This window comes from Coturnix japonica, chromosome 4, assembly GCF_054131305.1.
Source record: "Coturnix japonica strain WE chromosome 4, WE-NBRP24, whole genome shotgun sequence".
Taxonomy (NCBI): Eukaryota; Metazoa; Chordata; class Aves; order Galliformes; family Phasianidae; genus Coturnix; species Coturnix japonica.
Window position 1 is genome coordinate 65,286,273 of NC_140666.1, and position 14,815 is coordinate 65,301,087.

Consider the following 14,815-nt stretch of genomic DNA (forward strand, 5'->3'; position numbering starts at 1 on the left):
TATGATGTCATGACATGAGGTGACACAAATGATGATTAAGTCACTGTGTTATTTTAGAATTAGGATGTGTTTTAGAGCCGTTTGGATGTGGTGCTCAGGGATATGATTTAGCAGAGGGTTGTGAGAGTTAAGGTACTATGGTTAGGCTGCGGTTGGACTTGATGATCTTCAAGGTCTTTTCCAACCTGGGTAATTCTATGATTCTATTTACTGAGACTACAGTGGTGATTCAAGTCAGATGTGTTGTATGAAGTACATACAAGTGATACTCAGCTTTATTTAAAAAAATACAGAACAAATGCACAATTGTTATCCCGTGAAGCATATCTTACAGTATATGAAAAGCAATATGATTTCCATCAGATTTGAAACTAAGGTAACTGAAAATATTGCTGATTATAAATCTTATTGAAAAAGTGAATAAACAAGCACCATGTTCTTAAGTACATGCACTTCGACATTCACAAAAATTTAAGGCTTTTCCTTTTGGCTAGAGAACTCAAACAGAAATCTGTACTTTAAGATGCATCACAGTCACTCTGTCGACACTTTAAATGCTCAGCAGCACATCACACAGACGTAATCATTACAACACATGGACAAGAAGAAAAGTTAAAACGTATATAAACTAACGTTTCTTAAAATGGAGCACACATAACTATTCTTAAAGATATGTAGCACATATTTTGTGCTTTACTTTCTGTTAATACAAAAGAAAGAGGCCCTCCTAAACTTTCACATCCTGACTGCAGCTACACTTTCTGTTGCTGAGGGTGGAGTTTGCCTCACACAAGCCTCAATGGAAACATAAAAGACAACAGAATTTGTCCAACAATAGAAATAGACAATTATATATACATGTAGTTCTTTGTAATACATGTGTAAGCACAGATATCCTTCAGCTTAGCTGATGCTGAAGAATTTGATTTCTAAAATCAAATGGAAAACAGATTAAGACATGGTGAGGGCATTATATCTTGCTTTGGAAAGGTCCAACTATGTAAAACGCAGAGGTCCTTAAAATATATACCAGAAAGAAACGTTAAAGGCACAGAAAATTAAAAATGAATACAAAATCTTACATTACGTGGAGTATCACCTGCTGCTTCTACTTAACACTGAGTAACCCCAGTGAGTATTCTGCAGTTTGTACAACCTCCTGGCAGGCCTTGGAAGAACCATGGCCTTACAATAAAAGGTGCTTTACATTTGTTTTTATGTAACTAAGTAACACATGCTAGACATCACGTGAATTAAATTTGTACTGTTCAAAACACCCCCAAGTGTCACGGGCATCTGACAGGATTAACATGATTGCACGGTCCCATGCAGATTTCCTGCGCTGTCAGGATCTCACCCAGGCTGGGATGCTTGCAGGACATCTGATCTTGGCACTTATTAAACATCTCCATGAAAACAGTATGCATTTCATTTCTTAAATAGCTGTATATCCTTCCATAAACTTTGGAAAAAAGGTGGCTAGACTTTTACATTCATCATCTCATAAAATATAGAAATATATATTGAAGCTTTACCATATTTTGTTTCTAAATTAATTGTACCATTTGAAGTTTCTGCACGGCACAGTTAAGCTCATAAGTATATAGATAAGTAACCCTGTACCACTAGTACTGATCTTTATTTCCTGTTGCAGAATTAGGACTAGAATTTGGAATATCACATGAAAATCACCTTAGGTGATGTGAATTATGCATAAATGTTTTATAACTCCTATGCTTCTTCAGGGGAGAACAAGGATTTACCTGTTCTCCCTTAAATATACTTCTATTTACTTTTCTAAATCTGATAAAAAATAATTCCTATATCTAAAGGCATATCCCAGGTGTACCTATGCAAATATAGTTTTTCAAGGATTTATTTCCATAAAGAAAAAAAACAAAAAACTACCTCCAGTAATATATATATATATATAAATACATACCATCATTATTTGCACAGAATAATTTACAGTACCAACAACTATGAGTATGTTAAAAAATAACAATTTAGTTCCAATGGACTTGTGCTTTCAGCTGCTCTCTTGGCAAACATAGCAAACATGAGAACAGAACTGGGGGTTGGTTTCACACATGCCCCCTGTGTAAGAAGCAGAATGGCTGCCCCTCACAGGGCCTGCTCTGCTAACATCTGGAATTTCGAGATTACACATACAAATGCACATCAGAATTAGCATTCATATCTCACTTCTGGCTTATAGTGTTCTTAGCCATGGATTATTAATGGCATTAACTACACACATATAAATAAGCCTTGTGCAGTTGAAGCAACCAATAATACCCAATTATTTTCCTTTCATTTCATTTCATTTTATTTCTTAGTTAACTGGGTAGTTTCTGTGCTGCAGCTGCTCCCAGTCTCCCTCACAGCATTTGTTACAATCACATTATTTTCATATAATTTACTACTATAACTAATAATATTGAAATGAAGGAGGAAACATTATATACAAAATACATACAAGCTGAAAAATTTCTCTCACCTGTCTCCAAAAGCCTTAGTTAGAGCTTGCTTTAGTCATAACTTTTTTACATTGGCAGCCTCCCTTCAAAGGAAATTCCAGCGCAGTATAGAAATTAATCAGTACATCAAAATCACTATGGGATAATGTCAGATCGATGCAAGCATATAGACAGGCAGGCACACATCCTTTCTACATGATGGTGCTGGGAGGGGATGGAATCTTCCTTGCACAGCAGCAATTTGCAGCCCAGGAGCCTGACTTGCCTGCTCTGTGATCCAGCTTCTATATAAAAGGGTCTCTGCTTCCCACACACCAAGATGTGCAAAGAATTTTAAAGAGCTGTCTTCCATTGTAGGCTTGTAAAAACATTGTGCAAAAGCTTCAGCTGAGCACTGCAGGCTTGCCCTAACAGCAGGACATTTTCAAGTTGGGAAGGACAGGTAAGGATGCCCTCTAAAAAATAGCCACTGAAGAAGCTGTGCTCATGAAAGAGTAGTTACAAATCAGGAAAATATCAGTATTTCTATTTCAACAGAACATACATCATACATTCATTTTCTTTTTTCTTTTTCTTTCTTTCTTTTCTTTTTAATAGAGCATTTGTTTCAGTCTGCCAGGATTACCTTATTGGAGCCTAGAAAGTCCATATTTATCTTCTGTTTTAAACAAGAACACTTGAAACGAGTGTTTCTTTCATCACTTTTTCATAACAGTGGGACCTAGTTGAGAAATACAATTAAAATGGCAGATCCAGCTGACACAGATGACTCCTTCATTCAATGAGGAAAGGTTCTGAAACTTATCAGTTGTTCTGAGCACTGCCCTGAAGATTACTATTTATTTCTTTCATCAAAACATTTCACATAGACTATAATCTACTTGTATGACTCTAGTAGGACATTTTAGTGTTTCTTTAACAGCATCTTGGAAAACAATGACAAATTGCCCAAAGAAGTGACTATAACTTATAAGTATTAGGATGGATTATGATATGGTAAGAAACAGGACTGCATTGTCACTTACTCTATAGCTTCTCTTCTTCCTCTGTCACAGCCATTTTTATGGGGCACCAGACTTTAGAACAATGGTTCTTAGGACAACAGCTGTTACAGGATGCACATGCTCGAACCTCAGTTAAAGGGCAGGTGGTTTTCCTGTTGTGTGCTCCTTATCCTGTACTTTGAAAGAAAAACACAGGCACCTACAAGTGCTCTGCTTTGGTTTTCTAGCAAATGTTTTCTGGTGATTTTCTCTGGATTGCTATAAAACCAGGAATATGCCCCAGAAGACAAGCAGCGGTGAAGATCTTTTCAGGTTGCTGTTCCTTGAGCTGAGCAGCCAGCAGAGGCCACTAGTGCAACTCGTACAAATCCCTTCCAAACCAACAGTGCTGCAAAAAATGCCTTCCTTCCAGTTCAAAGAAGGCATCAGGCTTTAGACTACAAATTCATTCTTCTATGGGGTATCAGCACATTCCAAGGTTCTCTATCAAGAAGCACTCCTCTTTCTGCCTTCTACATTTAGGCTTACGTCAGCAAAACTCATTGTTAGATTAAAAAGCATTAGTCTATCACTGTGAAAAAGACAGAAAGGGAGAGAGACAGAAGCAGCTTAAGTGGTCTTTTTTTCCCCCCCCCCCCCTTTTTTTTTTTCTTTTCTTTTCTTTTCTTTTTTTCTTTTTTTTTTTTTCTTTAATTCCAGCTATTATAAAAAGGTGCTTTTCACTGTCAACCAACATCATTTTGACAAGATATAAAAATTTTTGTAGCCAACAACAGAGATTAATACCAATGATGGTAATATTATGCTTCTGATTAAAACCTTCTATGACAAAGTACAAAACAATTCTCTTGTACATTAGGGAAGTTATTTTTATAAATGACTTCTTGCAAAATAATTCCATATCATGGTATCCTTCAAGGGTCTGAAGACTATTATTTGCTGTGAAAAAGTGTTGAAATGTCTGGGTGTCGTTGTTAAGTAGTGTGACTTCTACACTGAAAGAACAGTGTCCATTTTCTCTGTCTTTAAAATAATAGTTCACACAGCACTGCTGCAGTTATTTGGTTCTTTACATAAGTTAGCATTCAAACATCCTACTCACATGAATGGATTTGTAGGTGTAGATTTGGCTCACAAAAAATTGCTGTGCTAACATATTTTTATGGCTTGGTGAAGTGCTGAAATACAACTTCGAAGAGCATTCTTTCCAAAGCCCAGGTCTGTTAGTTCTTTCAGCTTCCCTTCTATCTGAAAAGAAGGTAGAGATTTGGGGCATAATTTTTCTGAAGAGAAGTTTTTGCAGAAAACAACATAACCCCTCTTGGAAGTATCATTTCATATAAGGAGCATCTCTGATATGAAAAGAACTCATGTAAGACAGAAGTGAAAATCCTGAGCAGGATTTAGAGGGAAATAAAGCCTTTAAAGGATCTTTTCTATTTGAGTTCTTAATGGCTACTAATTAGTAAGTAATGGCTACTAATTAGTGAGTCATGGCTACTAATCAGTAAGTAATTCTTTCTTTGCTATTTTTATAGAAATACAAGATCTTCTACATTTTGCAAAGTATCAGGTCTGTCAATTTATCATTTGTTTCACAAATATTTTCCAGGCTTATCTTCGATTTATCTCCCATCTTTCTTCTGTAGAAAAAAAAAAATAGTATCTGGAGTTTTAATAGCGAGTTAGTTGCTTTGTTATTTGGGACACCAGACCATGTAACAGAAATAAGGAGGACGTGTGAAAGGCACTTGTGCTCACAATGCAGTGTAAAATATCCTGAACTTCTCGCAAGCAGTTTCAAAGTTCTCCATACGTTGTGATTGCCAGCAACTGTGTATGTCAGTTCAAACAATATGTCCAGATTTCTGCTTGCCAAAGGGTACTTCTCCTGTTTGTTTGTTTTATTTAAATATTAATCTCCATGCTGTCAGTTCTGAAATGATGAAGACGGATTAGCAGCTTGTCCAAAGCATCAGCCAGGCCTTGTAGTAAAGACTTTCAAAAGGCACAGTGTTGGTAGAAAGCTTTTGAAATTCGAGTCCACAAGTAAAATATCAATGAAAGATATAAGACTTGTTTAAAAGACTTGTGTTTACATAAATTAACATTCACTTGTCCTTTCATGTGCAAGAAATTTATCGTTTTCATTTGCATTTTCAGGTTCATCCACAGGGTTCTTTTCTTGCAGCCCACTATTTTCAGAACATGAATCTTCATCTCCATCGCTGTGATGACCTTCAATACTGTGCCTGATGCCGTAAGTAAAATAAATTATGAGACCTTTCAAAAGGAAAAGGGGAAAAAAAAAATAGAAAAAGTTTAATAGGGTTTTTAGGCAAGTAGCACATCAAAAAGTCATTGGTTTTTACTGTCTGGCTGAGCAAATTTTCCAAAGCCAGATATTAGAATGGTAGCTCAGCCTTCAGGTCTTCCCTCTTTGTACAGAAAGTGGAGGTGCTAAATTTCAGTGCATCATTTCTGCATAACTGATTGCTCTGACAGAATCACACACAGAATTGTAGAGGTTAGAAGGGACCTTTTGAGATTGAGTCCTACCCCCATGCCAAAGTAGGCTCCCTAGACCAGGCCATGGAAACTAGTATCTCTAATTTATGAGTACATAAAATCAATGCAGTTTTCCATATCTTAAAGGAGAATGTCTGATATAGCAAAAAGAAAACTGTTACAAAAAGATTTCAGCACAGTTTTAGCTAAGTAGACTAGAAAGAAAAGTATTGTAAATCACTGTTCTATAACTTTGATTCATCCTTTTACCTCAAAACTATTTTTAGGGTTTGGCTGTGTATACACATCCTTTCTAAGACATGATTTATTTTTTAACTAGAAATACTAGATGACCTTTACTAAAACATAGGCTTTTGTTCCAATATTTAAAGGCAAAGTATTGAATTATCTAAGACAGGATTCATCAGTCCTAACAAAGGAGATTTAAATGAGCAGATGTACCTACCAAGTGCCATCCAGATGCTAAACCTGATCCAAGTGTCTGCGCTTAGCTGTACCATTAGATAAATATTTACCAGGATGCTGAGTGATGGCAGAAAGGGCAACAATGGAACCTGAAGGGAAATATTTAAAATATTCATAATATTAAATATCATTTCTTGCATATATCAACTATTTATGTCATACTTGAGTTACACAACATGAGCTAGGGGTGATAAATATCACTAAGAAAGAATAGGAACATTTTCTTATTGAAGTACAGTAAAATTTTGCTTTTCGGTATTTATATATAGATATACGTATATATAGAGACCATTTTCTACACATCTTACACGTTTAAAGTAAGTTATCTTTAAAATATGTTCTCTAAGGCTGTGCAGATAATCGTTCAATGCATACTAATGAAGTCCTGAATGTACAGCTGAAAAGTATTATTTCCATCTTTATAGATATATCCTTTTTTCCAAATTGCCTCCCTGGTTCCATCAGATCATTTGATTTTCATCACTATGATTCACGACTTCCGTTATATAGTCCCTTAACTAACTGACCTCAGAACATAAGTGAAAGCTCAGACTGAAAGGTCATACTTCATGGAGGTATGAATTGCACAGTGGTCCAAATCACTGCAGACAAGGCAGATAATCTGACTCCATGCTGCTCAGTTTCTGAATTGTTTTCTAGTGTCTAAGCGTTCAAACTGAGGACTAAATTTGCTTATGACTGAAAGAAAAGCTAGAAGATCTGTGTTGTCAGACCCACCAGCTGTTAGCAGCAACCCAACAGTTACGCTCTTTTCGTATGACCAAATTCATATGTGCGTCACACATTCAGTCTGCTGGCAGCAAAATCCTTTCCCTAGCACTGAGATCTGGATAAGACCTACCCAAGATTCAGCTGTGAGCGTCTACTACCATTACAGTCACCAAAAAAAAGAAAAATCTGTGATAATAGCAGTGCAGTAATGAAAGACTACCTGGAAAAGGGCTGTCTCTCTCTCCCTCTGCCCCTCTCCCACTTCTTAGAATACATCCAAACCTCCCATTAGAGCTATTATTTTATTCACCATAAAGGCCACTTTCTGCTGGTTCTGAGGCTGCCTTTGGATGAGGAGAATGGTAACTATGAAGAGCACCACCAATGCAGCAAGAAGGCCAATACTCCAGGGTTCCAAGTTAGCAATGAAATGAGTCCCATATGTAGTGAGAGCACTCAAGCCACAAACCAAGAAAGCTGTGTGAAAAACAAAATGACGGAAATAGCATTGAAGAGGAAGTGACTTTTAAGAAGAATGATATTGGAACTTCAGTATGAAATGCTACGAAATTGGTCAAGTAATGGAAAATACAAGAGATTACAGATTAATTCCATCATGAAATACAAAAGTATTATCCAGAATGATGCATTAATGATGACTGAGGAAAGGTACATTATTACTGAATGTTTCATTTTGTCTGTAATAAAATTCCATTACTTATGTTAATGTTGTATATGACTTACCTAACAGACTCACTAAACAGTTAACAGTAGTTGCAGTCTGTTCTGTAGGTAAACTGGATGGATTAATCAGAGTCTGAAGACTGAAGTGACTCTCCTGTATCATATTTATCTGCGATTCACTTACTGCAGATTCTGCTGCAGCCAAGGCAGCTTTTTCTGGAGAATATTTGGGCTGCTCATAGGTTAAACTGGGTTGGTACCTGTGCAAAAAAACAAGTGGGGTAATAAATAATGGAGTTTACTCTGGGAATTGAAGGAATATGTCTCTATGAATACATTTAAGCGCTAAGTGCTTTGCAGTAGAGATTGAGCATTTCCCAATAAGTTAGAGAACATGATTAGTCACAATCTTACATAAACAAATTATGGAGACTTTTTTGCCATGTTTATTTGTTTGTCAGTGGTTTTTTAAGCTATATGAATGCACCAGGGGGTCAGATAAATTACCAGTCTTGCACAAGAGTGAGAGTCTGGTGGGGTAGCAGGGAAAGGATAAGGAAGTTTCTGCAGTGGCAAGTTCATTCTGCTTTGCTTCACATAATGGGGCCTATTACCTGGCATAAACTGAAACTTTATTCCTTTGTTAGAATGTAAGTGTATTTTTAAAAATACATACTTAAGATAAGTCAGTAGGGGATAAAATAATCTTCTCTAAAGTGGAAATGATTGAAATGTTGAATTAATTCAAGCTGTATAGTTTTCAAGGCTATTGATTTAGCCTTGTATGATAAATAACAAAGATTAGCATTTTAAATTAAAAAGAACAGAATAAATATAAAAATGACCTACAGCTATCAATATATTGATATTATTAAACTGTTTTACAAACAGAAGACATAACAGGGCTCTACTGACAACTAGCGATGATCTCAATTGTTGAGAGCTAATATTTGTACCCTTTTATCACTGTTTCCTTTGACAGGTGTTTCTCAGTAGTTATTTATATGCATACAGATAGCTCTCAAACATTTAGTTATAAAGTAAAAAACATCCACTGTAGGTGTGACTCCTGTTCAGATAGTGAACAACACAATATAAACCACAGTAAAACCAAAAGGGTGTTTTTGACTCACCTAAGAATGAGGACACAGGTTGCCACAAGTGAATAAGCAAGAAGTGTGCCAATAGACATTATGTCCACTAAAGCCTTTAGGTCAAACAGAAATGCCATAATAGCTAGAAAAGAAAAGAAAATGCAAAATTTGTATGAGGCTTACATACTAAGTCAAGATTTTAAAGTCTTTCACCCGTGTAACTTCAAATTGTTCTATGGAGAGCAAAATGATCCAAATCACAGTAATCCTTAAAAACACATTTGAAGTTGTAGCCAACATTCCTGAACCTAGTTTCCTACAGTTGGGAATCTCATTCATATGGATAGGCACATTGATGGGCCATACAATCATGTCGCATAATCAAGCCATTTGTATTGGATTTATTTGGATAAAAGTACTTGCAAACGTGGCTTGCTGAATGGTGGCCACATTAAAACACATCTTTATAAAAAAGATTCTGATGCCGTGAAAGAACCTTATAAAAGTTAAGAGATGGCTCCCACTGCAAAACAGAGGAACAATGATGCAACCCAGTAAGTGTGTAAAATTTACACTGATTTCAGAGTAGTCTCTGTGTAAATTTATGAAGTTCTTTCAATAAAACAGGTGTTACATTTGTTTGTTCATTTTTATTTATCTTACTAAAACCTTCAAGTGGCCTTCAAGAAAGACAGCAAAATCTCAGATGAAATAATATTCTTAATATTGCTGAAATAGAAATTTCCATGGCACTCTGAGTAATTATGGCAGACATTTTGTCTATAAAAGCTAATGTCACCTTCATCTGGATATTCATTTTTGTCTATGCTGTTCACACACAGAGAACTCACAGGGAAATTAGCACAATTAATTGAAATTAACTGCCACTATATGAGAAGCTAGCATTAATTGCTATATGGTCAAAAACTCTTAAAGTATTTGTATTTTATTCACTCTATTGAGATACACAAATAATCTATAAATATTGTATCTTTTAAATAATCACTGTTTCTTGTAATAAAAGAAAAAATAGCCTTTATACAGTGTACGTGCATGCATACACAAAATTTTCTATATTCCGAAATGCTTATATCTGATATTTACTTCATAAATACTTTTAATATATGTGTAGACAGGTGTATCAGTGCACAAAAACACAGAAATACACATTCCCCTCTTTTTGTATTCTGACCAAAACATGACCTCAAAAAGCACGACTGATGTGATACAGAAGTTCAATTTCATCTGCTAGTCTCCTCTTCCACTGAAGGAAGAAAAATCATCCTGTTTTCTTTAAAGAGGCTGGTTGTTCATAAATCCAAGAAGTCTTTTACTGTAAAAAGTCATAACTTCATATATGTGACAAATTTCTGAATATCTCAAGGATTTTTATTCTCAAAATGTGTAGGTAAGCAAAGCTGAGAAAGAACAGAACCTGTAATAATTAAATATGCAGTAGCTATGTTTCATTTTAAATTCTAGCCTCAAAAGGCTACTTTGTAGCCAAGGTTGTTTTGTTATACACTAGATCAAACTGAAAAACGCTGGTAAGTTTCTGATCAAGAGAAAAAATAAATGCTTTTTCCTCTTTCTTAATTCTACTCAAGTTCTGCATAATGATGGAAGACAAATTTACAGTTAAGGAACTGTAAATGGACAACTAAATATTTCTCCATGTGCAGAGTTTCAGAATCATAATTAGGATATGTGAAAAAGTAAGTCACAGTAACAGCATGTGACAACTGACTCAGCTTTAGTCATGACCTGGTAACTTTAATTGAGGCCAAGCACCTAACGGGCTAACAGGATCAAGGATAACATTTCTGAAAGCTATGAAACAATCCATACTAGGATTTAATAGGAAAATTAGATAATATGAGCTGTTGCCCTTATTTTTAACTATCCTGGCAAAACTGTTTATGACCACAAGTCACCAAATATGCATTAAAAAAATAAATAGATTAAGCTGTCTTCAGATAAATTATTCATACACCAGATTCCCCGCAGTATCTAAAAGCAACTCCATGAGACTGCTGTTGCACAGCTACATTCAGGGCTGTATAGCTACATCAGTTAATTTACCCTTTAGATAACATGCCTTTATCCTCTTCATCACCATGATTTCAGCTAAAAGTGTTAATTTCATCCCACATAACTGCACTACCAAATGATTATAGGGGAAAAAGTCAGTAACATAAATTAAAAGTCAAAATAGAGTGTTTTGATCTTAGCTCTGAACTCACTTTAAATCAATGTTAACCAGGTTGCTGAATGTTATAAGGCACATCTTTTGTATTTTAGTTTTAACGCATTTATGTACCTTGAAGTTAAATAAATCCAGTGCTTCCAGTTTCTTAAATAATTAGACATCCCTCTGAAATAACCCAATGGAAGCTGGGCAGTGCCATTTCAGGAAGTATGGACAAAAATGAAACAGCTGTGTGTTAAAAAATTTCTCTTTGTGAAACACAGCAGTTGGCAGCAGCTCCCAAAATGCTGTTTTGCTAGAATATATTTGGGCGTGTGCATGTACACATACATATATATATACACACACATACGCAAATATATAGTGTACATATGCACACACACATAACTTCCCCGACACACACAAGCACATACCCCTCAACTCTAACTTGGTAAACTTATACTGAAATAGAACTGTTTTTCTTTAGAAGAAAATTAAAAGAAAATCTGTGTATGTATTTTACACAAAAGTTGATCCCACTGCAAATACAGATTTTTCTTCTCATGTGTCATAATAGAAAACTTGACAACTTCCCTATTACAGATCCCTATTACATTACGTCCATTGGACTAGAAAACCCTATGAGGATAGTATCAGCCTAAGGGACACAGATCAAGTAACAAGCTAATTCACAGTACAATAAATTAATATTTAAAAATAAATAAATTTTAAAAAATCATTTTGAATTCTGTGACATTAAAGACACTACCACCACCAGGATTGGTATGATTTAGAGTTCTTATACCCTTTGATTTTATTCCCCTCTTACATGCAAGGGAAGTTAACAAGCAGCCCTTTTTCGAAAATACGAATTACCATGCACGTGCACAGAGTGTTCAAATCTCAGTTTGAATAAATATGGGCTTTGAGAGCTTACCAGAGATGACCCCTGCTGTCAAGGTGGCAAAAACTGGTGCCTGCCTCTTACTCACTTTGGCAAGAAAACTAAAGAGTAAACCATCGCGTGCCATGGCAAACAGAATTCGGGGCAAAGGGAACATAGAGCCGAGAAGACTAGAACAGAAAAATGTATAGTTCAAATACAGGTTATTAAAAGCACAGTGCTTTACTGGTAAACCCAACTACACGAAAAGAATGCTTGGGAGAGTTCATGGGTTCTGCTTTAGTTTTGGTTTAGGCTCTGTGTTGCTGCTCTTCATTTTCTGTTCAACTGATCAGTGTTGTTCTGAGGTTTGTTGATTACTTTGAACCTAGGCTTGGAAAGCTCTTGAGATTAGCAAACAAATACAAAATCTGTGGTAAAGTTTCACTTGTCACCTACTTTTCCTAACAAGAGTTATACTTGATCAGTGAAAAGCAAATCAAAATTGCACAACAGTGTTCTATTTCCACATATGCAACACACTTAGCAGCGCACCTCTCTTTACAAGGATCAACTCTTAGTCTCACCTGCTACTGCACCAGACGATAGAGTAGCAACTAGTGGGGTCTTCGTTTTGGAATTGATTTGAGCTAGATATTTGAAAAGCAACCCATCCTTCGCCATAGCATAGATTACACGTGGCATTGGGAAAATGGATCCAAGAAGACTGAGTAAAAAGCAAACACATGCAACATAGCAAACACAGTTCATGCAGAGCTGTACCATGGAAAAGATAAACAATGCTAATTAATGGCATGTACATAAACTTATGATCATAAGACAGCAGACCTGTATCATGGAAAAGATAAACAATGTTCATTAATGTCATGTACTGAATCTTATGATCATAAGACAAAATCAGAAAGCCACGGACCAAAGATACTACAGATCAGACATAAATAGAAACATCTTTTTTTCCCCATAAAGTTGATAGCATTTTTGCTGGTTTGTTTGATTGTTTTTAATGTAGGAATTGGAATTTCTTCATTAGAAATGAAATAATTCAATATTGGAATTCAGGTTAGCAAAATAACTCTTGCCATCACTGTAGTTCTTGGGTATTAGTGGACTAGGAACATATTCCAGGTCACACTAACTGCAATTAAGCTTTAGTATTACTCAAAAAAGTCTGTCAGTCAGCAGCAGCAAGTCAATAAGCATTAGCAGCATCTTTTATGCTTCACATTTCCATATGAGGCTGCTGATTAACAGTAATTCAAACACCAACAGTTACAGTTGAGCACATTGTCTCTTTCCATTAAAGCTCCTCAAGCCAAGCTTTGCTAAGATTATTTCCTTTATGGAAGGAGTAATTATTTTAGATTTGTTATTAGCAGCACACAGAAAGCTTTTAAACTGTCAATATCTCAAAGCTCTTTTTAAACAGACTTCTTACATTAGCAGGTTTCTTTCCCTCAAAATTAAATAATCATAATTATGAAAACAAAAATAAACTCTGAAAGGTCAAAAGGCAAATTCATAGCTAATACAACCTCTGCAGCAGCATACTAGCATTTAAGCAGCTGAATGGTTGCCTTAGATACTTCAGGATGTCAACTAAAGCACTTAAAGAAGGCTCAGATTTTACATACCACAGATGCTAAGTACTTCTGGTAATGGGTTAGATACACATGAGAAAATGTCATGAAATAAGCATTGCACATTAACTGATTTTGATGTATGAATTTTCTTTTCAAGAATGTATGTTTTCTAAACAGGGCAACCGTTTATTCTTCAAATAAGGATACTGTTAAAATCCACAACTAAATTTGTGCTGCTGACTTTGTACATCGTATTTATCATGCTTTTCTTTAAGTGGATCCACATCAATAATGAAAACACCAACTAACATCTTTACGCAGAGGAAGCAAGTTCACAACGTAACATAATTAAAGGTAACCACATGAACCAAAAGCAATGATCTGACTTTTTTTTGTTGTTGTTAATTATACCTCTAAACTGAAAAATATGATATACAGTATCCTCTGATTTGCTCTAAACTGACACAGATCAACAGAATGAAAGATTAACCTCTCCAAACAAGGAAATATAACACTTCAAAAAACATTGGAAACAGACCAGGAGTTCAAATTTCTGAAATGGTGTTTTACTGTCTCAGTTCATTTTGTTTTCCAGTAATAGTTTACACTTATATATGACTTTTACTATTTATCAGTATAGAGGAAAATTTGAGTAGAACCCCCTATGACAAGTAGATAGAAAACAACTATAATTTCAGAATGAACTGCAAAAATAATATTCTTCAGTCAGCCACATAAGCATTTACGTAATTCTGAAACTATTTCCTTTTTCTGCCATCTTCTACATAAAAATATACCCTTCCTTTAAATCATGATCCAGCCTTAGTGTGACCATTTTCATCACGCTGATGCTCACCAGGGTTATCTCAGAGTACTGTCAGCATTCCTGCTTAAGCAGGTATACCTTTTTAATTTGTGGAACACCAGCCCATCCTCTAATCACTGAAGCTCATTTGGATGACTCCTTAGCTACAAAACCTCTAGTAGAAGACTGGAATTGGCATTTTTCTATCCCTAAATTCAATCACTAAGCAATATTCTATTCTATGAAAGTGTTTACACCACATTACAACTAGGCTGTGATATATATGGCACACATATATATTCTATGCTTTCCCTGATCTTTTTAATTAAAATAAAAGGTTATATTCACAG

General features: G+C 35.5%; 1 protein-coding gene across 9 annotated transcripts in view; it reads right to left on the reverse strand.

The window, feature by feature from the left end:
- Positions 1–4,089: 4,089 nt before the first annotated feature.
- SLC7A2 (solute carrier family 7 member 2) overlaps positions 4,090–14,815 on the reverse strand; it is a 36,989-nt gene continuing 26,263 nt past the window's right edge. For 3 of the 9 annotated variants that reach the window (XM_015862347.3, XM_015862346.3, XM_015862348.3), the window contains exons 7-12: positions 12,647–12,786; positions 9,028–9,130; positions 7,955–8,154; positions 7,521–7,687; positions 6,459–6,567; positions 5,000–5,767 (exon numbers count right to left, since the gene is read on the reverse strand). In XM_015862347.3, the coding sequence (XP_015717833.2) occupies positions 5,589–5,767; positions 6,459–6,567; positions 7,521–7,687; positions 7,955–8,154; positions 9,028–9,130; positions 12,647–12,786 (898 nt within the window). In that variant the 3' untranslated portion in view covers positions 5,000–5,588. Of the gene's footprint in view, positions 5,768–6,458; positions 6,568–7,430; positions 7,688–7,954; positions 8,155–9,027; positions 9,131–12,113; positions 12,251–12,646; positions 12,787–14,815 lie in introns of those variants that run through there. The other 6 variants (XR_014945413.1, XR_014945412.1, XM_015862349.3 and 3 more) reach the window with 5 other exon arrangements.